The sequence below is a fragment of the Annulohypoxylon maeteangense genome (genome assembly GCF_022496945.1).
Source record: "Annulohypoxylon maeteangense strain CBS 123835 unplaced genomic scaffold GGS22scaffold_8, whole genome shotgun sequence".
In the NCBI taxonomy this organism is placed as follows: domain Eukaryota; kingdom Fungi; phylum Ascomycota; class Sordariomycetes; order Xylariales; family Hypoxylaceae; genus Annulohypoxylon; species Annulohypoxylon maeteangense.
Window position 1 is genome coordinate 528,183 of NW_025953255.1, and position 24,216 is coordinate 552,398.

Consider the following 24,216-nt stretch of genomic DNA (forward strand, 5'->3'; position numbering starts at 1 on the left):
GAATGTTTGAGCACCTGGCAATGGAACGTGGCCAGAACTTGATAAGGCTCGATAAGGATAGCTGAAGTAACGCAGGTACGGAAGAACTTTTTCGTTTTTTAGTGGCTTGAACTTGCCAAATCCATTATCGCCGCATTGCGACAGATTCCAATTCCAAGTCACAATTCATCGTCTTTTTTTTTCTATCACCTTCTCTAATTTAACACATTCGTCTTTCCGATAAAAAGGCTGCGCACCCTACTCTGCCTACAGAGCAGTTCTCTCTTCCTTGTCATTCTATTTGATCTCTACTCGTCTTCTTTCAAACGTATTCAAAATGGCCGGACTCAGTCCTCAAGTGTACGTGTTGTCAAATTTCCTTTACACGTGTGCGTTGCGCCTGCAATATACTAATGGAATTGCAACAGAACCAACATCATCATCATTCTTGGAATGATGCAGGTGTCGAAACGAATCCCATTCGAAGACCCTAATGTTCTCAACATCGTTCGCGCGCTGTACATCGCTAGCAACGTGATCATTGCTAGCATCTACTTCTACACTCAGCTCCAGATCAACAAGAAGAAGGGTATGACCTCTTTTTACCCACGAAATTATAGACATGCCCGACCATGTTGCTGACTCAATACTCTACAGATCTCACGACTCTCAAGTATGTCGAGCCGGCGCCGATGGGATCCTCGGAAGAGGGCAAGCTTGTGACGACCACTGTGCACGCGTACGACTCGCAGCAGATCAAGAACTCTTTCCGATCGCAGCTTATGGGTATCGCGATGATGGGTTTCATGCACGTATACATGAAGTACACCAACCCGCTAGTCATCCAGTCTATTATACCTCTTAAGAGTGCCCTCGAATCCAACCTAGTCAAGATTCACGTCTTCGGCCAGCCCGCTAGCGGAGATCTCAAGCGCCCCTTCAAGCAGGCTGCCGGACTTATGGGTGGTCTTCAGAGCGGCCCTGCACAGAGTGATAAGAAGGCTGTCGAGGCTGCCGAGCGTGCCGGTCGCGGTGGAGTCAAGGACGAGTAGATTGGATGTCTTAACGTCTTGTCTACCTATAATATTTTGAGACAGGGAGGCGGTGACCTCGGACATTGTATTGGTGTTGTAGGCTTCGGATTTCGGGCGTCATTAATGTCTCTCCCCGGTTACTTACACACAGACGTATCGTCTGACACGAATAGATGATCATAATTCATGCATACATATGATTTTGTCTCGGTGCTAGATTGTGTTTTTTTTTTTTCCAATTTGTCTAATATGATATTAGGTACTAACTCCGCATCCTATGACAGGAAGCGAGTCCCGGTCATTTAAACTCGAGTCTCGAATACAACTTATTGTTAGTGCGAATCCATTTTTTCCGAATTTGTAGGAATGCTTGTATCTTTGTACCATTTAGGCAGGCCTCAGCCGTAGCAGCGCAAACGTCGGTGCTAGTTTCCCTTCTAAAACCTCCGACGTCACCATCTTACACCACTAAATTTAACCCCTGTATCATTTTAGACGGCAACAGCAATCGCAACGTCGTCATTTCCTAAATAATATGCACGTTTAAATACCTACGACTTCTTTTTCTGCTTACACATATTCTCGTCTTTCATCAAATTTCGCATCGAGATGGAACGTCCATCAACGCCGCCATCACGGGCTCGAACTCGAACTGCCAACCCGATAGCCTCCCCTCCCACCCCCGAAGTCACACGGCGCATTGTGAGTCAAACCCCAACGAAATCCTGTGTATATCGCTATTTCGAGACCATGCTCTAATTAATTTGAAATCACAGGAAGAAAATCGCCTACGAGCCAAGGCATTGCGCGAACAACATGAGTCCGCCGCCCGTGCATCCGGCGCACCATCTACCTCGCGCACACCATCCGGCTTTATCGCCACCGATGACATTCACATTCCGAATACGCGAAAGCGCACCTACGATTCAATATCAGGACCATCTACCAGTCGCGACGGCCGCACTAATGGCGCCTCGCCGGTCAAGGATGGTGCCGAGGGGTCCAATAAGGGGAAAGAGGGTAAAGACGAAGGATCTATCAGACCAGCGAGGAAGTTTACCAAATTCGTCGACTACGACCTCGGGAAGATGACAGATACAAAGGGTGGATTCTTAAGCACCGAGGATGATCCCTGGAATAAGGCTATGTCCGGCTCGGTGGCAAAGGGAAAGAATGGAGCGCCGGCCGAGGGACCTGGGGAGAGGCCTAAGGGAATGACGGTGCAGGAATGGGAGAGGCTCCAGCTGCTAAGAAAGCTGCAACGGCAAAAGGCGGGACCCTTCGAGCCGGGGTTGAGTGTGCTGCAAGATAAGAAGGATCGGAAGAAGTGCCGGGAGTGCGGAAGCTTCGAGATCGACTTCGTATGGGAGGAAGTATTCTCGTGCTGCATCTGTTCGGCTTGCAAGGAGAAACACCCGGAAAAATATAGTCTTTTAACTAAGACGGAGTGTAGGGAGGACTACCTTCTCACAGATCCGGAGCTGAAAGATGAGGATCTGCTACCGCATCTCTCGAGACCTAATCCCCATAAGTCACATTGGCATGATATGTGGCTATTTTTACGATTTCAAGTCGAAGAATATGCCTTTAGCGACCAGAAGTGGGGGTCTGCCGAGGCACTAGACGCTGAGTTTGAGCGCCGCGAGACCGAAAAGAAGAAGCGGAAGGAAGCCAAATTCAAGGAGAAGCTACTGGATTTGAAGAAACGGACGAGAACGGACGCTTATAAAAGAGAGAAAGGTAAACTCGGAGGGTCGGCATCGTCGGGTAAGAGAGCTCAGTTCGGCGACGCGGTGTTAAACGGCGGCAAACATGTTCATGAATGGGGAAGGATCGTCGAGAATGAAGACGGCGCGACGGTGAAGACGTGTACAACTTGTGGCATGGAGGTGGAGGAGATGGAGTTCTAGAGAGGATAGTAAGATGATACCCAACTATGAAATCGAAGCAAATACGTCAATATCCGTGGATTTATGTTAAAGGAGTCCCCTGGTACGTTTACTACTCAATTGCTTCGTCTTCACTAGCATTACCATACTCCCCCCCGGATCAAGAGGCCGCTTATTCTTGACGTGTTACAGTACTCCCTGGAACAGAAATTTATCGGTGTCCAAATGAAAGGTCCCCGTTGACGGCGTCCAGCGGTTGCATAGAAATAGTAACCCCCACCTAGAAATGCTTTGCCTCACCCAGCGCAGGCAGGATTACCGCAGCTACCGAAACAGCGAATCTTGTACATCTTCATAAGCAGATCTCCACAATAGTTCATTTACATAATCATGTATGGAAGAGCGAAACACCGACATTACTGGGTACTTACCTATAACAGAAGGTGTGGAACTTTTGTTATAGAATCGAGAAACCAAGATAAGTTCTCAGAAATAAGACATTACCTACTTGACTCGAACATACTACTATGTTCGGAATGGCACACTGTCGGGTACTCGTAGGTCAAAAATTGTCACACAGGTGCTATACTGCTATAGTATATCAACTGTCAACCCCCCATTTAACGGTATTAATAAATGGTCTCAATTAGGCGGTTTCTAAACCAGCTTTAGGTCTAGGATACACGAGTCATAGATACTAACTCATTGACACATTTGATGATCCACAAGGAACATTTCCGTGGAGAATTATGTCGAGTGACATACCAACGAGTTATCATAGGGTGTGTCCCTACCTAGGTACCTACTAGATGGTATCACAGCATATCATAAAGGGCACTCTTCTCTCATAAAACCTGAAGCGAATGCCACTTAAGTGCGCCACTCCAACGATGTTTCGATCATGGATCGCCAAAGAGTCCTAAGTAACACCTCTTGTTTACCAGATATCCACCTAGTAAGTGCTTTAAACTGTCAACGTCAGAGGCTTGCTATGCATGTGCGGCTAAGTACCTACTAGGTAACTAAAAGCGGGAGCTTGGATTATAATTCTACATCCAATGATCACTCACATACCCTACTAGTATAGACAGGCTTCACATACACGGGAGTCGGCAAACATAGCGCGAGATGAATCTGCTCGATCGCGCTTGTTTAGCTAGACGAATGATATCAGCAAGAGACCTAACATACCCACAGCAGGGAACGGTTAAGCCATGATGATTTCCATTTACATTATTGTTATTGGCTGAGAGGACGTAGCATTATCCATGGATAGAGACAAAAACCCCAGTCTACCCCAGGTGCGGGACCTCCCTAGTTTATGTAGGAGTCGGACAGTTCGGACTCGTGCCCTACCGTTCCTCCGCCTCTGGAACCCTGGAACCACATACCACAGCCATTCTAATTATCATTGCTGCCATCACATGCTCATTGGTACCGATCTTACACCGCGATGATGTAGGTCGGCATCGGCAACTGTTGCTCATTCGCTTGGCGTCGTGAGTCCGAACATTCGGAACATAGGCGTCTCGGCCTTTAGCGCCAAACCCGAACTGTGTACATGCCTAGTACACAGGTAACGGAAGAGTTCAATATAAGAGATGGATGTTTCCAAGAACAGTTATATCTTTCACAATTGTACGACAGTCGACTTTGGCTTGATTGGATGGTATCGCTTATTTCAATATAATCCATTCGCATCTAAACTCGATACAATTTATCAAGTATTATGGAAGTACTAGGGGGTATCCAAAGCTACCAACTCGTAGCTATCGCCGCCGGTTTAACCTTGCTAAGAGTATGGGCTCTCTTAAGATAAGTGTGTCAATCAGCACTAACCCGTTCCTTAGTACGTTTATACTGTCCTAAGTAGTCCTCTGGCGAAAGTACCAGGACCTTGGTATACAAAATGGACGATAGCGGTTTTCAGATATCAACTCATCAGAGGGAAACGGCCGCAATGGGTTCATCGTTTACATGAAAAATATGGTTCGTAATACACCTACTTTATTCCAACCTTGGAAACTATACTATCACATACGTATATTAACCATCTCTTCGTCGAGTAGGACCCATAGTGCGCGTCTCTCCGATCGAGGTCAGCATACAAGACCCAAAGGCTGCTCAACAGATTTATTCAGTCAAGAACGAATTCCGGAAGTCGACCTGGTACCAAGATCTGCTTCCAGGTCTTCCCAATGTGTTCAGCACACTCGATATCGATTATCATAGACGGCACCGAAGGCTCCTCGCCTCCGAGATCTCAGATTCGGGATTGGCAGTTCATATACCCACAGTAGACTCAAAAGTCCGTCTAACTGTTGAACGAATGTCGGAGGAAATGGAGGAACGCGGTGTGATAGTAAGAGACCCTATCTATAATTATAAGGCAAAAAGGTAGACACTAACTTTAGACCCCCTTAGGACGTATATCGCTGGGCCATGTATATGGCAACAGACGTTATCGGAGAGCTTAGCTTTGGGTCCTCGTTCCGGATGTTAGAAACGAAAGAGGTACGTCTTTTCATTCACTCACCACATCTACCACCAAGGAACCATACTCATTAAAATAATTTATAGGAAACCGATTATATCCGCGACTTGAAACTGATAGGGTTCGCCGGTGGACTCAGGGCGACGTTTCCATTCCTCACGTTTCTCTCCAACTATATATGGGTGCCGGTGATAAGCGTCGGACTTAAGGTCCGGAACAAGATCCGCGACTACGCGACCGAGTCACTAGGACGACACTACAAACTCGTCGAGGAACAAGGAGATGACGCCAAACCCACTCTTCTATCTAAACTGTACCGGGCCACCGAAAATGATACCGACACGTTGCCATTCATCGAACTGCGCGAGGACGCAATGGCGTACATCGCAGCCGGCAGTGACACCACGACTAACACGCTAACGTATCTCCTCTGGTCCGTCTCCAGGGACCCAGAAGTCAAAGCGAAGCTTCTTGCGGAGATTCAAACGCTACCGGACAATTTCGAGGATGCGGACGTTAGGAAATTGAGTTATGTGGAAAAAGTAATCCAGGAGACCCTTCGCTTATACTCCGCCGTGCCGGCCGGTTTGCCCCGCATTGTGCCGGCGGAAGGTGCGACGCTCGCGGGCTATTTCATTCCGGGTGGTTACACAGTCTCGGTCCAGGCGTACAGCATGCACCGGAACCCGGAGGTGTTTCCGGACCCGTGGAAGTTCAACCCGTCGAGGTGGGACCATCCGACGAAGGCTATGAAGGACTCGTTCCTGCCTTTTGGTGGAGGCAGTCGAATCTGCATCGGTTTGCACTTGGCTAAGATGGAGCTGCGGCTTATGACTGCGCGGTTCTTTACTAGATTCCCGAACGCGCGACCGTCGAAGCTGGAGGGGTTTACGGATGAGGATATGGGCCCGAAGATGTTCTTTATTATGCAGCCGAAGAGTCAGAGATGTCTTATTGAAGGGTACTAGGAAAAGGTTATTTAGGTAGGTTTTAGGGGGTGGGAGGTATGACTAGGTAGAAGAGTTTATGGTAGGAAGAATGCACGAATTATTGGATATCTATTAGGTAGTTAATTTATTATAAACATGTAACCAATTCCGAGAGTGATAACGTAATGACGAAAGTGTAGGTATCGGTGTTTACATGTCCCTTAATTTCTTACCTGCAGCTCGGGGGTGTTCATGTCATAGACTTGACGATGAGATATTTGAAATTGTTCTCAATGGCGAACATACATGTTAGGATCAGAGCTATTATATATAATATGCTACGTCTATCACTAGAGTTGTGCTCAAATCAGCCAACTGTTCTTATACTAAAAATCCAATAATAACTCCATATAGCGATTGTAAGAACAAAAGGGTATCATCCCACACCAATGTCCATAATAAAATGCCCAAAAGAGAGGATATAGGCTCATTGAATCTGAAAACATGACCTTGTAACGCCAACATCACTCTAACTTCCGAGACCAACATCTATGCTCCTAAGCCTCAAATATATAATGCGGGGGTATCAATGACCGTAGAGAATGAAAGAAGAAAAATGAAGATGTAAGATGAGATGTAATCCGCATCGTCAGAATCCGCCCTCTAAACCCGCTCGACGGGATGCACCGGCTTAGCCCCCAAAATACTCTCCTCATCCTCCTCGCGCTTAACCGACGCACCAAAAAACCCCCTCGGAACATCCTCCGCAGTCGCAGCGGCAGGCGGGACCGTAACCGACCCAGGACCCCCAAGCTCCCAGCTCCCAACGCGCTCATGTCGAGCCCCAGTCCTCGCAATCGAAACATCATGATCCGAAGCCATCTTCTCCGCGCCCTTGAACCCGCCCAAGCTACTCCGGCGTCTCTCCGCATCCGCCGCATCCCCACGCCGGATCCTCAGCCCGCCGAAAACAAACGCGACTAATCCCCCAGCGAGGAACACCGCAATTGTAGTCAGCGCACCAATCACGCCTGCCACAGCCGGCGAAAGCGACGTATTGCTGTTTCCACCGCTGCTGCTACTCAACGAGCCAGACGAAGTCCCCGAGTTCGACCCCAAGGCACTACAGAACAGCGTCACAGAGCCGCAGATATCGCACCACTGCGAAATATCCTGAATCGAGAAGCGCGCAACACTCTCCTCAAACTCCGCCCAACGGACCCGCGTCTCCGAGTTCCCCAGGCCGAAGAGGGGGTACTCCGCCATAGGCGCGTCGTTCGCCGTGCCGTTGCGGTATAAGAACCGCACCCACAGGTCCGCTTGGTTGGGGTAGCTGGCGTCGTCGGTAGTGCTGAAGAGCTCGAATGTCATTACGGAGCCGGGCTGCGGGATCTGTGAGAAGAGCGTGGTGGTGGTGATTGAGGAGAGGTTCGACAGCGCGAAGAAGGCGAGCATGGGCTCGAAGGAGCCGAAGAGCAGCGACATTTTGTTCGTGCGCCCGCCTGAGTGGATGTGTGAGGAGAGCTGGGCTACTGCGCGCGCGGCGAGCATGCGTCCGGAGATGGCGCGGATCATGTCGCCGTCTTGGGACCCGGATGCGGAGAGGTTCCCGTTTAGGTCGAATTGCTGGTTGTTGGCTAGGTTGCGCAGGATCGCTAGACGGTCGGCTTTGAGGGTTTTTTGCGCTGTCGAGTTGTGGTTGTACTGGTATTGCGCGTAGTCGTATAAATCGTAGGCGTAGTCGAAATTGAGCATGGAGCTGGATATCGCGCCTGGGAACACCTGTGCGAATGTGGTCTGGTAGAAGTTAAGGGTTGAGTTGTAACTCTCTTGGCCGAGTGAACTGCTTCTGAAATCGTTGCTCGATGCCCAGTATTCAGCACATGCTGCGTGTCCTTCAAGCCTAGTAACAGTATTAGTGGGCTAGAAGGGTTCCATTAAGGTGTATAAAGCTCACCAGACAGAGCTCATATCCGTGACTGATATGGTCAAAACATTTGGGTATTGATAACCATCCAAAGGGTAATCTATTAGGGTCCCATTGGCTAATGTAGACGCATTTTCACCCCCACTACTTGACGCAAAGGTTCGAGTGATCGGTGGATATAGGCCTTGAAGGAAAGCCAGAGCGCCTCCGACTACATAATCGTCGGTCGTGCTATAGATTGAGAGTTGACTATTGTCAAGAGCTTGCAATTCCATACCCGAGATAGGCGAGCTACTCGTTATAGCGCTGTCTTCGACCGATAAATTGGCATTGGGCGACAAGTATCGAGCTCTGAAGAGAGCTCCCTGAGAATAAAGTTGTTGCGCACCCAGAGGAGTTAAGCTAGGAGTGAGTTGACTTTGCAATGGTGTACGGTCGCCATACAATACGTATGAAAACGAAGACCAGACTGTTTCGTTCGTAGATGCTGCCAGAGCCTCGCCCACGAGTGAAAAAACGGCAACCAATGCCTTTAGTGAATGTGAAGCCATTCTTTAGGCCAAGCTGTGCTATGACCGGGTTATACAAATCTCAGGATAGCAAGAGACAAAGTGAGACAATACTTAGGTATGATAACTCAAGGAAGTAGAGTCAAAAGAACTATCAAGCTCACAGAGAAGACAAGGAGGGGTATCCGAGGGGCGAGAACAAAGATAGATGAGCCAGCCTACCTTCGACCCTTGCGTACTTCTTGCGCAAACGTGCATGTACATACATACCGACCTACCTGAGCGATACACCTGCATATATGACTCTCGATGGCACCAGATAACGTGCTTGGTTTTCCAGGTCCACCATTGCATCCCGCCAGACAGTACCGGCGCCGGAGTGTCAGCTTAGTATAAGCTATCTCTTCACCAGCGAGCCTTAACCATCGAAAGCGGCGGGGAGCTTGGGGAATGGCGGGGTAGCTCGCTGGTGTGAAGAAGCACGCAAGATAAGAGCAAGCACGCCAAGCTTGGCATTGTCTCTTTTAGGACTCTGGGGGCTGACTGGGCTGGGATGAGTTATCATCGGACACGATTTTACCCCTGTCGATTCGATCAGATAGAGCTCTATCACAGGCTCGCTAGGAAACCTGCAGTAGTGATCTGCCCTATGAGTGTCTATTATGCCATGGTGTTGAAGTGGCTGCATAAAGGTCAACCCGCCAATATTAAGTATTTCGTTTTCGGATGCTGCCCTGGCTTTTATAAAGAGGCAGTCCGATCTTAAATATTTATCGATAGGTATGACCACAACTAGTACGGAGAGTGCCGAGGTAGTGTTCTGCCATGCGACAGTAGCTGAGCGGATTTAGAGCGGCGTTTAACGGATTCATGATATTTTATGCAGACGGAAATTTCTATCCGTATGCTAAATTACTTCTAGCTATGTAATAGTTGCCTGTACCCTAAACCTAAGTGGATGGATATACAATATGATCCGTCCTTTTCCGGGGCCGCTAGACAGAATCGAGTATTTGCAAATCTTGGCGATGCATCGATTTTAAGTGCTGAGCTGCAGCCGCTAAGTCCGGGTCCTTCGATTCTAGATGGGTTGAAAGATGATGCCATTGTTGATAGCCTCGAGAAATCTAGAGGAACCTAGGTACGAACGAACCGTTGATTTATAATATCGAGCTGTAATTGCGCATATAGGGTAGTAGGTAAATTTACATTAAGCACACCTGAGCGGACAAAAAGCGGCATTTCCCCTGGGGTAGGATACGACGCACCCTATCAGCGACGGCAAACATGAGGATATCTGACTGACGGGCGGACATTTTGTCCGCTAAAGTATCCGAGTTCAGTCTATTTTCGGGTGGTATCCTAGCTTCATCAGGGTAGCTCGGCGATGTGGATCCGCCATTAGTATGCCTACTACTCAACTTATAAAGGACCGGTTCTCCCATATGAGATGAATTGAATAGAATATCTTCTCTCATAATATCAATCTAAATACAGACTTGCTAAGATACACTTCACTTGTTCGAATCAATGGCGAAAGGCTCTATTCTGGTTACCGGCTCTAACGGGGGTCTAGGTTCTGCCATTCTTGAACGGATCATCCTTCGACCGTCTGTCGCCCAAGACTACTATGGGTTATATGCTGTGCGCAAGGCCGAGACTGCTGATGATGCGAAGAAGGCTCTTCGGGGTGCTGCCAAAGCGAAACACCAATATGAGCTTGTCTCAATAGACCTCTCGAGCCTTGATAGTGTACGCAAGACTGCCGCAGATATTAACGAGCGAGTCGCAAGCGGCAAGCTACCGCCTATCAGGGCCCTTATACTTTCCGCCGCCTACCAAGAACACTTCTCCCATAGCTTCACCAAGGACGGCTTCGATATGACCTTTCAGGCTACCTACCTCTCACATTTCCTCTTGACACTTCTCCTATTACAGAGCATGGATAAGGAGAAAGGTCGCATAGTCATTCTAGGTAGCTGGACACATGAGTAAGTGACCACCATTCACCCTAATACGCTAGGACTTTAGTTAATATCTCCTAGCACTACCGACCTAAAGAACCAGTCAGGCCCGTATGCGGAAACATACATACCGGAAGAGTTCCACCAGATCTTCACCGATCCGGAGGGCAGCACCGAGCCTATCGCAAAAGGCACATGGGGTGCAGCCAACGGAGAAAAGGAAGACCGATTAGCTGGCATGAGGCGATACGGAGCTGCTAAGCTATCCCAGGTCATGACATTGTGAGTGTCTCCGGCCGTAGCTATCATCTCCTGGCCATATCATCCCATCTCAAAGCATATTACTAACACCCACCAGGAAAGAGTTAGCACGCCGTATACCGAAAGACCCGGCTCTGTCCAATATCGTAACACTAGGCGTGGACCCCGGAGGGATGTCCAGCCCTCTATCCCGACGCGCTTCATGGTTTCTGCGTAACATCGCGCTTCCCATCGTCGGCGCAATCATCGCACCGATCCTAACCTGGCTGTATCCCAACGGCAGCCTGCGAACGACGTGGAAGTCTGCCGGCGACGTGGTGCGCGCCGCCTTTGATTCCGACGGCGATCTCGCGCATCCGAATGGACTCTATATCAACGGAACAGAACCCATTGAAACTAGTCCCGAGGCTAATGATGAGAAGAAGACCCTTCGGTTATGGCGTGATAGTCTTGTTTATGCGAATGTTAAGGAGGGCGACACCGTGCTGGCGGATTGGAAGTGAGATGAGGGTTGGTGGTAATCTGGAACATGTTGCGCTTTTCCCGTCGTTGAGTATATATTTTAAAAATTCTGTAAGGTAGTCTGTATGCGATAGAAAGTGTTAATGAGATTAATAAAATTGGAATGGAATTAAAGCGGCTCGGGTGATTAAACCGATGGTGCACAACGGGTTATCCGAGGTCGGAATCCGTCTCCAGCATTAGATTGCGAGGGAGATTTGCCGAGTATTAAATGAGTGCCGCCAGGTCGGTATCGAGAGATTGCCGTAGCCGGAGACAAGGTCGATCGTTCAAGCAGACAAGCTATGCTACGTGCCAACGTAGATAGATGGGCGTTCCTGTAGGGACCGTCGCAATCCGGATGCACGAAATGCATCACTTTGCCTATAGGAAAGGCTAAGGGGTTGCGATGACCGGAAATGGTGAGCGTCTGCAGCCCTGCCGTGCCATTGCTAGAACGTTACATATGTGGGGATTTATATTACGGCTATATTAGAAATCTAGGTACGCCTGATAACTCGTTCCTGAGCCCGTACTCGTATAGCTTCACTAATGAGTCTACCCGGTGTTCCGCCATGGATTGGTGCAGCTGGAGTTATCATTATGCTATGAAGGTGGCGTGGATTTCGCATACGACGGGGCACTACTCCTTAGTCCCCGTCTCCAAGTTGGGCTAGATATTTCAATAAATAGGGACTTACTCACCCTCTTTACCCCCGGGAGTAGTAGGGATACGGAAATAAATCATGAGCCTTTGGCTCTTCGGCAATTTATCCGCGTTTCTGGAAGTTGTGATGATCTCCTTGGGTGATGAAATGGCTAACGTACAAATATTGCGGTTAAAGTCGTGGCGCGTGACCGGCGCCGTAGATCTTGGGATCTATGCAATGTATGCCGTGCTATACCAACCAGGTAGGTAGGACCAGCGTCGTCTCACATATATTTTCTCCATGAGAAACCGGCTCTGGAGGAGAAGCTGATTGGTCTGGCCCCGTCGTATGGGGTAGCTTGGACAACCGCGTGCAGCGCTGATTCGACGCTGCACAGTTGCCAGCTTAGGGAGCTGCATCCCATTCTCCTCAACGGCATCTCGTAACAAGGTCTTCGGAGAATTCGTAAATTTCTCCATCAATGATTCAAGTGCGATCTTCAATAACGTTAACCCCGAAACTTATGACCGGGTAGATGGAAGCCCGCATCTTTGTTAGTTGTAAGTCGTCTCTTCGGAGGTGACGGAAGACCTGTCCTACGACCACTCGACCATGGCGCTATTCAGGTTACTTCTCCTAGGCTTGTTGCCGTTTCTATGTCTTTCTGCTTCCCTAAAGGATTTTCCGCAACTTTATGGACCGCGATCATGGAGTAGACTCGCCGGAGGAAACAACACAGCCGATAGTGGACGGCATATCCGAGCGAAGCTTCAATCCCAGAAGATAAATAATGTGACAGGCGGCGCCGTATCAACATATGGGACATCTAAGATCTCGGACCGGTCTCCGCGGGAGCCATTGGCCAGATATGGTGCGGGGATAGTGTATATGTTAGAGCGTGCGTCGTGCACATAGACTTATATGAAACATTAGCTGATGAGCTTGGGTAGTTGATATCGGAACGCCCGGACAGAAGGTCTCTGCCATCCTCGATACCGGATCGTATACGCTACTCTTAGATCCAGACTGTAAACAAGCGGCGGACCCGGAGGCTTGTCAGACATATGGCTTTTATGACACGGCGCAGTCTTCTACCGCTAAGAGTCTCAATGGCTGGTTCTCGGGCCAGTTCGGTACAGGCTTTATGCAAGGAGTATGGTATAGCGACACGGCGTATGTAGGGTTGGATTGTACGTATGAATCCTTTTTTCGGGGATAGTTATTCGAACATGGCAATAGGCGATTAACATATATTCCTAACATCGGTATGACAGATTTACCCCTTCCAAACTTGAGGATTGGAGTAAGCAAGTGGAGTCAGTACATCTGGGCTGGAGTTTTGGGCGTCTCGTATGGAAAAGCGTGGAATACTGCGTATCAAACTCTGCTGGACCTCATCGTCTTCCAGAACTATATCGAAGTACCAATATTCAGTGTAGGTGTCGGATATCAAGGTGGTGGAAGCCCAAGTGAGTTGACATGGGCCTTGTGGCAAGCTCCTAAAGTAGCCTCGATAGAGCTGACTTGAACCAGGCGATATAATCTTTGGAGGGGTCGACAGGAAGAAATATCGCGGATATCTCGAACCTCTCGAGATTTACCCGTATCCAGAGCAGCAGTTGAAGCTCTTTGACCAAGTAGGGTAAGATATTGTTCAAATCTTTGAGGCCAATACTGACCGTACAAAGCTATCGGGTGAACCTAACATCTTTGGCGGTCACCCCTCCTGGGGAAAATGAAACAATGCTGACGGGAAGCAACTTCGAACGCAACGTCTTGATCGACTCTGGATCAACATACACATATCTCGATGCTAATTTGGTTGCTATAATTGCAAAAACCCTGAATGCGAATACGGATGAACACGGAGTATATCGGGTGCCATGCGAAAACCGAGACTTAGACGGTTCCGTGAATTTCGGGTTTAACTTCTTCAACATGGTCATTCGCGTTAACTATGCCGATTTTATAGTCGATTTTGATAGCTACTGCGCCCTCGGTGTTCAACCTATAGATCATTCGGACTCGACGTGGGTGTTAGGGACTAGCTTCATAAGAGCAGCATATCGTGAGTGTTGGATTAAAACACATCATGTTTGAATTGGAATACTAACAAATAGTTCATTAGTTGTATTTGACCAGCTAAACAATGCAGTATGGATTGCGCAATATTTGCCATGTGGCGATGACGGGGTAGAGGATCTCACCAAGGACGCTGGCAGACAGCTGTGGTTAGAGGTTACGGGTCTGTGTTGAACGGAAAATGAAGACGGAAAAGCTGAAATGGAAAATGCAGATCGCTTGATTATACAAATATCATGTACATATAGCCGTACAGTAGTTATTCAAAACATGTAAAATCATTTCTAACACCCCAAGCCACAGATCAGACATCTGGTCCTCGAATATCTTCACTCAGTGGACCTTGCCTCGTCCAAATATTCATCTAGAATCGAGTTAGTGAGTTTTGCCAATGCTAGGATGAGTATGGTTACACATCAGAAATTACTTACCCCTATTTTCGAACCGCTAGTAACCGGCAAACCAGCATGCAGTGTTCGCTGATCCCCTGTACCATCTTCGTTCAAATTCTGCCAAAATACAGCATTCCCAACAACAGGCCTAAACGTCACCCCGTTCTCCCACGGCTCATCACAGTCGACAAACCCACACCAGCGCTCATTGATAGGCGCGGATACCATGGGGAAATTGGTGCCGCCACCCGTGATGTCGTCAGAGGCTGAGACATACGCGAAAAACGAGCTGAGCCGGTTTCCTCCCAGCGCAGATGTGGCGTGCGCATCGTTTGTGTACCAATCCGTGTGGAAATGATACCGCTCTCCTAACCCGTACTTGACTAGCTGCAGCGGCTCGAGGTGCGTCCGCGGGATGTCGAAGCCTTGGAAAAGCAAAGCCCGTTCCTCGATGCATCGGACTACAGCGTTGCGCGGAACATTGGTTGACTGGGAAGTCCGCGTCTGACGTAGCCCTTGAGCTCCAGATTCGTCGGCAACGGCTGAGTGAGAGAACGTATCTTTGCTGCTCAATGTTGTTAATATTAAGATATTGGCTAATGTGGAAATAAATTTCGATGCTCACGTTATCTCTTGTAAATGTGCTTGCTCTTCGGCTGTGACGAATCCCTCTAGGTATATGACCAACGGCGATTTGGATACTATGCGACTCTGATAGGCGGGGTGCTTGCAGGAATCGCTGGACGCCAATGGCTTCTGCGCACCATCGTGACTGTGTGCGCTAGCTGACCCAGCGGCAAGTCCTAACAGTAATACTGATTTTAATGAGTTCATCATGATCTGAGCTTCAAATTGAATATGAGAAGAGAAAAATATGAGTTCGTCCTCGTCGGTCCAAAAAGTTAACCGACTTCATGGTCACTGATGAAATCCTCCGCTGTTATAAGGAGAGGATATGTAGAGTTGAAACACCAATTGTCTGCGTAGAAATGAGCTCCCCCTGTTTAGCGTCGCAGCAACCCGCTGATCAAGCTCATTAGTGGAGAGCTCTAGCGCAGATCCAGGGTTACGGGGTCGTGCATCGTCAGATCTAACCCCTGACCTGCCTGATCTGCAGGTAGCTCAGCTATGTGGATGGCTTGTATTTGACCCCGCGAGATCCCGTTCGGTTGAGAACAGATGAAGAAGTTGTTCGATCAAAGTCAAAATGAAAGTCGGAAGTATAGAACTCTTATTATCACTGTTAGTAGGTACAGCAGTGGCCTGGGAACATACAGACGAGAAGGAATTCCGACGGGCGATAGGAGGTCATAACCATGCCTTAGTTGCATGTAAGTCGTTGGTCTCTGCTATTGACGAATCGCGATGATAAAATTGACCAGAAGAGTTGAAGCTGACATCTCAATGTAATTACAGTTATAGAACCTTCAACGTGAGCCGAATTCGATCTCTTGTCCAAATATCCCACAAACTAATAACTTACTTCATTTTCAGCGCTGCTAGCCAAGCTTTAGAACCAGAATGGACATCAGCGGTAGAATCAGAAAAGAAGGCTCTAATTAGCATAGACTGTGCCTCCACAAAAAGTCTATGTCAGGAGTTTGGCATCATCTCATATCCCGCACTGCGGTTCTTCGACGGCCATGGAAAAATGACATCCTATCGAGGTCCTAGAAGGGCGTCTTCGTAAGTTAATTTGAGGATTTAGTTACCTATAAATAATTACAGCAACTAAGACAGACTCTTTACTAGCATCCTCTCATACCTAAAGCGAGCAGTTCGCCCCTCCATCACGACACTAAATTCAGAGGCAAAACTTATTAAATTCCAATCTCGAGACGACTATGCTATGATTGCGCAGATCAACGCTCAGGACCCACACATTAAAACAGCGTACGAAAAGCTTGCCTCCCAATACCGGGACCGATTATCCTTCGGGTCGGTAGAAACATCGGGCGCAACGACGGTATCGTGTTACAACAACCGCGACGGCCAGCAATTCACTGTGTCGGACCTGGCTGGTATCAACGCCTTACCTCAGCTTATCGAGAGTTGTCTCGAGCCTGTGATCGGTGAATTTACACGAGCGAATGAGATGAAGTATTTACAGGTAACTAAGCCGTTTGTCATAACTTACAATGATTCTTTTTCTAATAAAGCTTTATAATAGACCGGCAAATCGCTAGTTTTCTACTTCGTCACATCATCGCAAGAGCGGGAACCCTACGTAGCTGCAATGCGATCCGTTGCCAAGATGTACAAGGAGTATTTAAGCTTCGTGACAGTTGACGCGGGCGAGTACGGTGACCTAGCAGCGCCTCTAGGCCTAGTTCCAGGTGCATTTCCCGCATTGTCGGTGCAGAACCCGATGTACGGCCAGGTATTCCCATATCCGCGAGGGAACCAGATTACCCCCGAAGCTGTAGGTGCTTTCTTGATGGACATCGTGCAGGGTAAGGTGCAGCCCTGGGACGGAACCTTCAGCTCGGATGCCGCTGGTGAGCATGCACACGATGAATTGTGAGCTATGAAGGTTTAGGATGAGGAATGGGTTGAGAAATGATGTGTAAGCATAGTTCCATGACAAGATTGTATTTATATGATATCCGCCGAAAGAGCAAAAATACCATGACATCTCTTAGCTACTTGAAGCCACCCAGTTCCAAATGAGACCAGTCTCGGTTTCTACGGCAGACTCAAGAAGAGTTCCAGCAGCTTGGGATAGTCCGGAACACTAAATTCGCACCAGGTCAGTCAAAATCATCAAATTCAAACATGCGGAATACCTACCCCATTCCAGTAACAGGATCCCAGCCCTCGATCGCCGGAAACCCAGTCGTCTTACACGCTCTATTATCCCCCTTCGTGATATCCTTAAAGACCTCCGGGTGAGAGTACTGCAATCGAATCATTAGCCAACGTCCTTTCATCCTCTACACCTAACCTCCAAACCCAATGAGAAACTCACCAAAACCTGATGCACAAACCCAACAGGCCCCTTCCCAACCGCATACCTCTCCTCATTAACCAGCGTAATAACCGCGCCCCAAAGCGGCGCCGACGCCGACGTCCCCCCAATCCTGAGTAACTCCCCGCCGCTCGAAATAACAAAATGATCACCATTCGCCGCCACATCCGGGTATCCCCTGCCCAACTTATTATACCTACCTATCCCCGCCCGCGGATTCGTATAATTCCCTCCTCCCCCCTCATACCCCTCAAACGACAAATTCGCTTTACCAAGGTACCCATCCACGACCCCCTTCTGCCACTCCGGCGCCTCGTAAATATTCGAAAACCCGCCGCCGGATCTAAACCGATCCGTCGCCTCCTCCGCATCCACGCCCGGCGTGCCGTTGGTCTGCAGGACAGTTGACCCTACGGTCAGGATATACGGACACGACGCCAGAAACTGCGGATTAAAAACATCTCTCTCCGGCCCTAAACACCCCGACGGTGCCGCGGGCGACGAAAACCCACCTACCCCATCATCACCAGACGAGATGACAACCGTGGTCCCCTGCAGTCCTAGCTTCATGATCTCCGCGCACTGCCGCTGCTGGTACGATTCAGGCAGGTCCACTTCGGCGCCGCTGTACGAGATGCTGATGACGTTCGTCGCGGGATACTCCCCGCACATGAGCTGGCCGGCGAACCCGCCGCGGTCGTGCGGGTTGGGGTATTCGGGGTCGCGACACTCGGGTCGCTTGCAGTTCCCGGTTTCGCCGTAGGCGGTGAAGGTGCAGTAGCTGCCGTCGATTGCGTTCCAGAGGTCTGTTGTACGGAGTTTCGTTAGCGGGGAAGATTACCTACTTAGTGTAAAGTAAGATAGGGGAAGGGGGAAGGGGATGCGTACTGTTGAAGAACCCGGTGTAGGCGGCTGGGTCGGTTTGGTAGATGTTCTGGTACCATTCGTCGTCGACTTGGTACAGCACGGTGTCTTGCGGGTAGATCAGCCCGTACGCCATTTGGAAATCGAGGTTTGCCTCGGACCCGGCCATTCGGAGGCTTGTGGTGGGGCCTTGGCCGCCGTCTACGGAGAACAGCTCGGGTTGGGTTCCGTTGGGGATGTCGCTAAGTGTTGTTAGTTGCTTCCCGACTGTATACAGGGGTGAAGGGATTCCTACTCTGAGAAGCTCCAGAAAAACTTGTCGAGGTCGTATTGGGTGTAATGTTGCCCCAGCGACTGGAATATTCCCATTCGGTTGTCTGGATGTTTCTTGGTCCCTTTCGGGATGCCGTAAAGCGCTAACTTTTCATTAGATAATACGGACGAAGGTACATAGGGATATAATCTTACCCCTAATACAATCTGGGGTGACATATTGGTCACAGCCACCCGGCAACGTGAAGTTGCCGCTCTCGATATGCGCCGTCCCCACGGGCTCAGCGAATCCTGTTACACCGGGACCCATGGCTTTTTTCGAGGATGCAGCATTCCTACTCCTTTCGCTCATGGACTTTGCGAGCTCGCTCTCAGAAACTCTTTCGCTAAAGCGAAGATGACTGCCTACGCCCACTTCACCTCGTTTCTTCGATAGGGGTTGTTGCGTGTTGCCGTGACCCATCAGCTTGATGCCGGGGGTAATATAATCGATATGCTCTTTCACTTGCTTCGGCACATGGTATCTTTGGGCTAGTTAGAGCGGTATTCAATAGTTTCTTCTGGTTTCACACTCACTCGTCGCAGGCAATATCCTTAACACCGGTACTAACATGTTCCCACACGTGGTAGTCTGCCATTAATAGTTTTTCTACCTCATCGACAGAAGCATCAAATTGTACCCACTATCGAAAATAAGAGTTAGCAGACTTATTGGCGCAACAATGGAAATGATACTCACTTGTTTATTGCTAGATTGCGAAATGTTACGCGAGGGGATGCCTGCCTCGACAAGCCAATCTTTAATTGCTTTGAACCCTGCCTCGGCCGGCTCAAAGAATTTAACGACCTCTTCTGCTGAGAGATGTTTACCATAGTTCTTTGATTTGGGATTTGAGCTTTGGGTTCCTATTAGCTACCAAGAGACATACATCGGGGAAAGAGCCGACACACATGTCCATCAACAAATCATGTCCTGATTGAAGATTCCGCTGCTTCAGGCCTACGCGCATAGGTAAGATAGCCTCGGGAACCGCCCTTTGTACTTTGGCCCAAGACCTTGCTTGCACTTCTGTTCTTTTCTCATGTTGAATATGAGTGTCTGGAATACTGCGTCTCGGCCTTGAGGAGCCGGAATTATGGAAAGGTGGCGCGGCAAGGACCTCTAGCACAGTCAGGCCCGCCAAGGCAACGAAAGAGAACAGCTTCATCTTAACGACCTCTCAGCATCAAGAAATGAAGTCAGAACGCCGCACGAGAAAATCATGCGACGCGCGAGAAGTTTAAGAAATATGCAACACATATTATATCAGCACCATTGCATAATCCAGGCTCCGCTCCGCTTCTAGGAATGGGGTGTAGGTACACCATGGTGATCTTCGTACCGAAGATATTTCGGCATTGCATGAGCCAAGGTGTAAATAGAATACTATCCACTCTCGCCGGGTACGGGTAAATGTGTCAGTCAGCTAATCAACTCTACCTTGGCTTCTCCCTTATCAATATATAGCTCGCAGCCATAGTGGAGGGGCCAAGTTGTAAAGATAGTAGTGAAGCCCCAGGTATTTAATATTCATTACTGGCTGCATTCCTTAGGTCTCGTATCGACCTAGATGAGGGACGGGTAGCCCGCAAGTCGAAGACTAAATTCGAAGATCTAGAGCTTTGTAGAATGATAGTAGTACTTCTTAGTTTCCCCGGATTTGGTTGGAAATTTTAATTAACGTGATGTTGAGGGTCGCACCAATACTTAATATTACAGTAGGTAGGAGGTAGGTAGGTAACTATCAGTGGCGGCAGCAGGCATGGAGCATCTTGGCAGACAGCTGAGCTGGAGTGCATAGATTGGAGGGAGTGACGCAATATTCGATTACATACTGCATGATTGAGAGTTATCCCACTTTAGAGTGAACGTCATGGAGGCTGATTGACCTAACCGTGATCTACCGGTCTGCCAGTCCGCATTGCATATAGCCGGCGTGAGGAGACAGGATAGGTATTCCGGAGAGGGCGACAGCAACCCCTCTCACACTCAAATCTACTGGTTGTCAGCTTTCCTCCGCAATTCCTGGGAATTGCAAGGACAAAACCCCATATTCTCGAGGCATAGTTAGGTGAACCATGGGGATTCAATACGAACCAATCTCATAGGCCAGAGCGAAATATCCATGCATGGTCTCAAGAAAGGTCCATTGAGTAGGTAGATACCTAGGTACGTTAAAGCTTTGGATAACCTAACGTAAATAGATGTGGTTCTTCATCGAGGTCATCGAGGTCATCGCCAATAATTCCAGCATAGGACCACCATTATTTCAAAGTTTCATCTCTTCATTACTACCTAGCAGGAACCTAAAATTCGCCGTTATACCGATTAAGGGGACAGCGAGTGATAGAAGCATCTTTGACTAAGTAGTCGTTCACGTCATCACGGAGAGGCTCCTCGAATTCGTCCGGCATTTCGAGGTTCCAGAATTCTTCCTCGTGCGGCGGGGATTCCCTCTGTCCGCGTACCTCGCCGCAGATGCAGGCATCGTAGAGGTTCATCGTTTTTCGAATCTTCGGGAGGAGTACCTGCCATGAAGTACTCCTCAGGCGGACGTCGCGAAGACATAAGTCCTCAAGGGTGTTCTTATGTCTCTTGAGCATCGACATAAGGTCCTGTCGTTCGCACGTAATGTTTCCCAAGGTCAGGCTTTCGAGGTGTTCCCATGTGTGTTTCGGTTCCATAATATCCTCAAGACTGGCGGCGTAGCCGTGTTCTTCCGAGTGCCAATTGAAGACCACATAAAGCGTCTGGAGTTGGGTCAACGATTTAATAAAGTCGCGCAGCAAACCAGTTTTCAGTAGCTGCCGACATTGGGGGACTTCTGTGCCGGTGGTAATATCCCATAGAGTCCCTGGGCCCGCATTTGATTCTATCATGCCAACATCGATGCACAACTGAAGGCATGTAAGATCAGAATAGAAGGGCATCGTGCGTTTCAGCTCGGCAGGTGGTCTTTGAAAAAATTGCCAACTCAATTCACCAGCTGTCAATTTCTTTAATTTGATATTACTCTCAAAAACAGCGTTGAGAACGGAGTCAAGCTGCCGGCATCCCTCCGGCATTAGATGAGAGCCTGGACGGGCTATGATTCCTTCGAATGGAGTTTTCGTTAAGCCTTTCCGAAACCAAAAGCCGTTTGACATAACCAACTCTTGAAGGGCCGTAAAACGAGAGACGACTTCTTTTATACAAGAAATATCTTCGTTATTCCCAACTACCTTTTGCTCTTGCTCAAAGGCATGTTCGTACCTCTTGTAAAATTCCAAGAGCTGATGATCTGACAGCCGCGGCGGCAATGGCTCGTTTGATTGCTCGGCAGCAACCTTATCCGCCATTCGTATGAGTTCATAGTCCTGACAAAACGCTTCTATCGATTGCTTATCGGGTCCTAAGGTATGTCCAATATAAACCAATGAGCGGACATTTTTCGAGGCTATAGGGTGTAAAGAAATGCATCGAAGCATTTCGAGGTCAGTCTCGTGAAGATAAAAGATAACTTCTCGGTGTACGAAGCAAGCAGCGGCGTCTGCAAACGCCCTGCAACACAGGCGAAACCTCCGTACATCCTCGATTTCAAGATATGAACAAATTATGTATAATATTTCGGGTATCATAGAATCCATCCTTGCGTTTTCTGTTTGAAGAGATAAGGTCTATGTTTTTGATAAAAAGAGATTCAGATTCCAGATGTGAGTTGGCTTTTGTGGGACCACCACTACGGTCAACTTGAATATCCCCGAGTATTCCTTATACACTATGCAATTAATACATATTGATATTCTGTAATCGTACATATTGTACCAAAGCAACACATTTTGTCACATATTAGAATCATCAGACTCTGTAGATAATGGTCATCTCATCAGCTTGGTATATTAGGAGTCGTAAGCAGGTCTAGTCCCTATCCCATAAGCTCACATCCTTCCCGTACTACGCCGACCACAGCACCGGTCTGAATCGCCTCGCTTCCACCAGCAGAAACTCTATACTCTATCTCTGCCAGACCGTCCAGCCATCGGATCATAGTTTCAGGTTTAACCTCCATCCTCGATAGTTGTTCCGATAGGGCAGTTATTATGTCTGCCAACGCAAGGCCGTTCGCCACTTTCAGTGTATTGATGGTCGAGAGACATGTCGTTACATCGCTGGTCGAAAGCAACGTGCTCGCGATCTTCTGGATCGCTTCCGGGGGTGGGGCCGCTATACAGTTGTAGATGGTTTCTGTCGTGATGTTTTCCCTGACAATATCCTTCTCTGGTATTTTCGGTGCATCTTTAGGTTGTATCGGGGTGTCTAAGTAGTTAGAAAGTTAGTACATGGTAGAAATGAGACTTATAGAAGAAATATTGACAAAACTCACTAGATGCATGACAAGCCTGAAGTACGTTCAGAGCTCGTCGCATGTCGCCTTTGCTTAGCTTGACCAGAGCACTTGTAGCTTCGCCTGATATTTTGACACTCTCTTCGAGAATGACCTTGTCCACCAAAACTCGAATATCATTCTCCTTCAACGGACTAAATCTAAAGCGCGTACATCGGGATAGTAGAGCAGGTGATAGTTTGTGTGTATAGTTGGCAATAATGCAGAATCGGGTGTTCGCAGTGTACTTCTCCATAATTCTTCGCAAGGCCATTTGGGCGGTATTGGTCATCGCATCGGCTTCGTCCAGTATGATCAACTTATAGCTTGCCATGCCACCCGGACGTGATGAACCGCCCATCGTAAAGATCTGTTTTGTCGACGCAAATGTCTTGATCTGTTCTCTCACAACATCGATACCTCGGTCATCTGAAGCATTGAGTTCCAAGACCATCTGGCGCATATTATCGGTTCCATAGATTCGTCTAGCCAATGCCAGGATGGTAGATGTTTTACCTGTTCCTGGTGGGCCGTAAAGAAGGAGATGAGGTAGGCGATTCGTATCGACGAACTTATTGATTGTAGCTAGGATATCTTGATGACCCGAAACGTCGGACAGCGACACAGGTCGGTATTTCTCAACCCATGGTAACGAGTCTTCGGCTTCGACAGGTAGATTTGCAGCACTACGCTTTCCCTTAGCCGTGTTATCGGAAGAGAATTTTATGTCATTAGATGTAGGGACATCAACGTCCATCTCATCCTCGAAATCAGACATGGTGTCTAAAGCTCTTCGTCGATTGCAGACTTGCAAGGTTTCTAGTAGATTGTAACAGCGCTTAATAATGAGGGTTTTATCTATAAAAATATGCGAAGTCTTTGGGTATGGTTTCGGTGTTCACGAATTCGGTATTCGGCTCACGATACAATTCTTGATAGCTGCTAGAAGACGCGTAAATCGAATTTCCAAGGTTCGCAACGCGTTTCCTGCTAGCGGGGTGAAGCAGGGATAATGTGGGTCCGGAGTCTTTGACCGGTCATTTAGTGGCTGGCTGTGGCGCAAGCTAGTTTACAGGGTACTTAGGTACGTACTCAGA

The 24,216-nt window shown here is 48.4% G+C and overlaps 11 protein-coding genes across 11 annotated transcripts; 6 read left to right on the forward strand and 5 right to left on the reverse strand.

Moving 5' to 3' along the window:
* The first annotated feature begins 114 nt into the window (after nucleotides 1-114).
* On the forward strand, nucleotides 115-1,213 carry GGS22DRAFT_162779 (inorganic phosphate transport PHO88). Its single transcript, XM_047961263.1, has 3 exons — nucleotides 115-339; nucleotides 408-568; nucleotides 637-1,213. Exons 1-3 carry the CDS (start codon nucleotides 317-319, stop codon nucleotides 1,029-1,031), a joined length of 579 nt encoding a protein of 192 aa, XP_047818935.1. The 5' UTR covers nucleotides 115-316; the 3' UTR covers nucleotides 1,032-1,213.
* Nucleotides 1,214-1,502: 289 nt separating this feature from the next.
* GGS22DRAFT_162782 (DNA repair protein) lies at nucleotides 1,503-3,456 on the forward strand. The gene is made up of 3 exons (XM_047961264.1): nucleotides 1,503-1,715; nucleotides 1,790-3,005; nucleotides 3,095-3,456. The coding sequence occupies exons 1-2, from the start codon at nucleotides 1,623-1,625 to the stop codon at nucleotides 2,921-2,923; spliced, it is 1,227 nt and encodes a 408-aa protein (XP_047818936.1). The 5' UTR covers nucleotides 1,503-1,622; the 3' UTR covers nucleotides 2,924-3,005; nucleotides 3,095-3,456.
* A 657-nt stretch (nucleotides 3,457-4,113) lies between these two features.
* Nucleotides 4,114-6,487, forward strand: GGS22DRAFT_162783 (putative cytochrome P450). The gene is made up of 5 exons (XM_047961265.1): nucleotides 4,114-4,700; nucleotides 4,753-4,891; nucleotides 4,972-5,264; nucleotides 5,327-5,416; nucleotides 5,483-6,487. Exons 1-5 carry the CDS (start codon nucleotides 4,632-4,634, stop codon nucleotides 6,362-6,364), a joined length of 1,473 nt encoding a protein of 490 aa, XP_047818937.1. The 5' UTR covers nucleotides 4,114-4,631; the 3' UTR covers nucleotides 6,365-6,487.
* A 125-nt stretch (nucleotides 6,488-6,612) lies between these two features.
* GGS22DRAFT_162784 (phosphoglycerate mutase-like protein) lies at nucleotides 6,613-9,179 on the reverse strand. The gene is made up of 2 exons (XM_047961266.1): nucleotides 8,286-9,179; nucleotides 6,613-8,231 (listed from the first exon to the last, which is right to left on the reverse strand). Exons 1-2 carry the CDS (start codon nucleotides 8,801-8,803, stop codon nucleotides 6,989-6,991), a joined length of 1,761 nt encoding a protein of 586 aa, XP_047818938.1. The 5' UTR covers nucleotides 8,804-9,179; the 3' UTR covers nucleotides 6,613-6,988.
* A 901-nt stretch (nucleotides 9,180-10,080) lies between these two features.
* Nucleotides 10,081-11,698, forward strand: GGS22DRAFT_138949 (NAD(P)-binding protein). The gene is made up of 3 exons (XM_047958663.1): nucleotides 10,081-10,752; nucleotides 10,807-11,007; nucleotides 11,084-11,698. The coding sequence occupies exons 1-3, from the start codon at nucleotides 10,292-10,294 to the stop codon at nucleotides 11,487-11,489; spliced, it is 1,068 nt and encodes a 355-aa protein (XP_047818939.1). The 5' UTR covers nucleotides 10,081-10,291; the 3' UTR covers nucleotides 11,490-11,698.
* An 860-nt stretch (nucleotides 11,699-12,558) lies between these two features.
* GGS22DRAFT_138974 (acid protease) lies at nucleotides 12,559-14,584 on the forward strand. The gene is made up of 6 exons (XM_047958664.1): nucleotides 12,559-13,035; nucleotides 13,088-13,327; nucleotides 13,412-13,606; nucleotides 13,671-13,779; nucleotides 13,826-14,205; nucleotides 14,266-14,584. The coding sequence occupies exons 1-6, from the start codon at nucleotides 12,750-12,752 to the stop codon at nucleotides 14,391-14,393; spliced, it is 1,338 nt and encodes a 445-aa protein (XP_047818940.1). The 5' UTR covers nucleotides 12,559-12,749; the 3' UTR covers nucleotides 14,394-14,584.
* GGS22DRAFT_138979 (uncharacterized protein) lies at nucleotides 14,459-15,544 on the reverse strand. The gene is made up of 3 exons (XM_047958665.1): nucleotides 15,237-15,544; nucleotides 14,651-15,176; nucleotides 14,459-14,583 (listed from the first exon to the last, which is right to left on the reverse strand). Exons 1-3 carry the CDS (start codon nucleotides 15,446-15,448, stop codon nucleotides 14,524-14,526), a joined length of 798 nt encoding a protein of 265 aa, XP_047818941.1. The 5' UTR covers nucleotides 15,449-15,544; the 3' UTR covers nucleotides 14,459-14,523.
* A 274-nt stretch (nucleotides 15,545-15,818) lies between these two features.
* Nucleotides 15,819-17,516, forward strand: GGS22DRAFT_200170 (uncharacterized protein; the record flags this gene model as incomplete). The annotated part of the gene is made up of 5 exons (XM_047966401.1): nucleotides 15,819-15,942; nucleotides 16,028-16,043; nucleotides 16,106-16,297; nucleotides 16,364-16,721; nucleotides 16,782-17,516. 5 exons carry the CDS (start codon nucleotides 15,819-15,821, stop codon nucleotides 17,133-17,135), a joined length of 1,044 nt encoding a protein of 347 aa, XP_047818942.1. The 3' UTR covers nucleotides 17,136-17,516.
* On the reverse strand, nucleotides 17,222-20,493 carry GGS22DRAFT_200174 (subtilisin-like protein). Its single transcript, XM_047966402.1, has 9 exons — nucleotides 19,668-20,493; nucleotides 19,456-19,612; nucleotides 19,293-19,399; nucleotides 18,912-19,240; nucleotides 18,739-18,859; nucleotides 18,468-18,685; nucleotides 17,580-18,385; nucleotides 17,402-17,508; nucleotides 17,222-17,345 (listed from the first exon to the last, which is right to left on the reverse strand). The coding sequence occupies exons 1-9, from the start codon at nucleotides 19,922-19,924 to the stop codon at nucleotides 17,297-17,299; spliced, it is 2,151 nt and encodes a 716-aa protein (XP_047818943.1). The 5' UTR covers nucleotides 19,925-20,493; the 3' UTR covers nucleotides 17,222-17,296.
* GGS22DRAFT_138997 (uncharacterized protein) lies at nucleotides 20,494-22,442 on the reverse strand. Its single transcript, XM_047958666.1, has one exon. It carries the CDS (start codon nucleotides 22,380-22,382, stop codon nucleotides 21,063-21,065), a length of 1,320 nt encoding a protein of 439 aa, XP_047818944.1. The 5' UTR covers nucleotides 22,383-22,442; the 3' UTR covers nucleotides 20,494-21,062.
* An 88-nt stretch (nucleotides 22,443-22,530) lies between these two features.
* Nucleotides 22,531-24,063, reverse strand: GGS22DRAFT_139002 (P-loop containing nucleoside triphosphate hydrolase protein). Its single transcript, XM_047958667.1, has 2 exons — nucleotides 23,120-24,063; nucleotides 22,531-23,052 (listed from the first exon to the last, which is right to left on the reverse strand). The coding sequence occupies exons 1-2, from the start codon at nucleotides 23,895-23,897 to the stop codon at nucleotides 22,661-22,663; spliced, it is 1,170 nt and encodes a 389-aa protein (XP_047818945.1). The 5' UTR covers nucleotides 23,898-24,063; the 3' UTR covers nucleotides 22,531-22,660.
* Nucleotides 24,064-24,216: the final 153 nt, after the last annotated feature.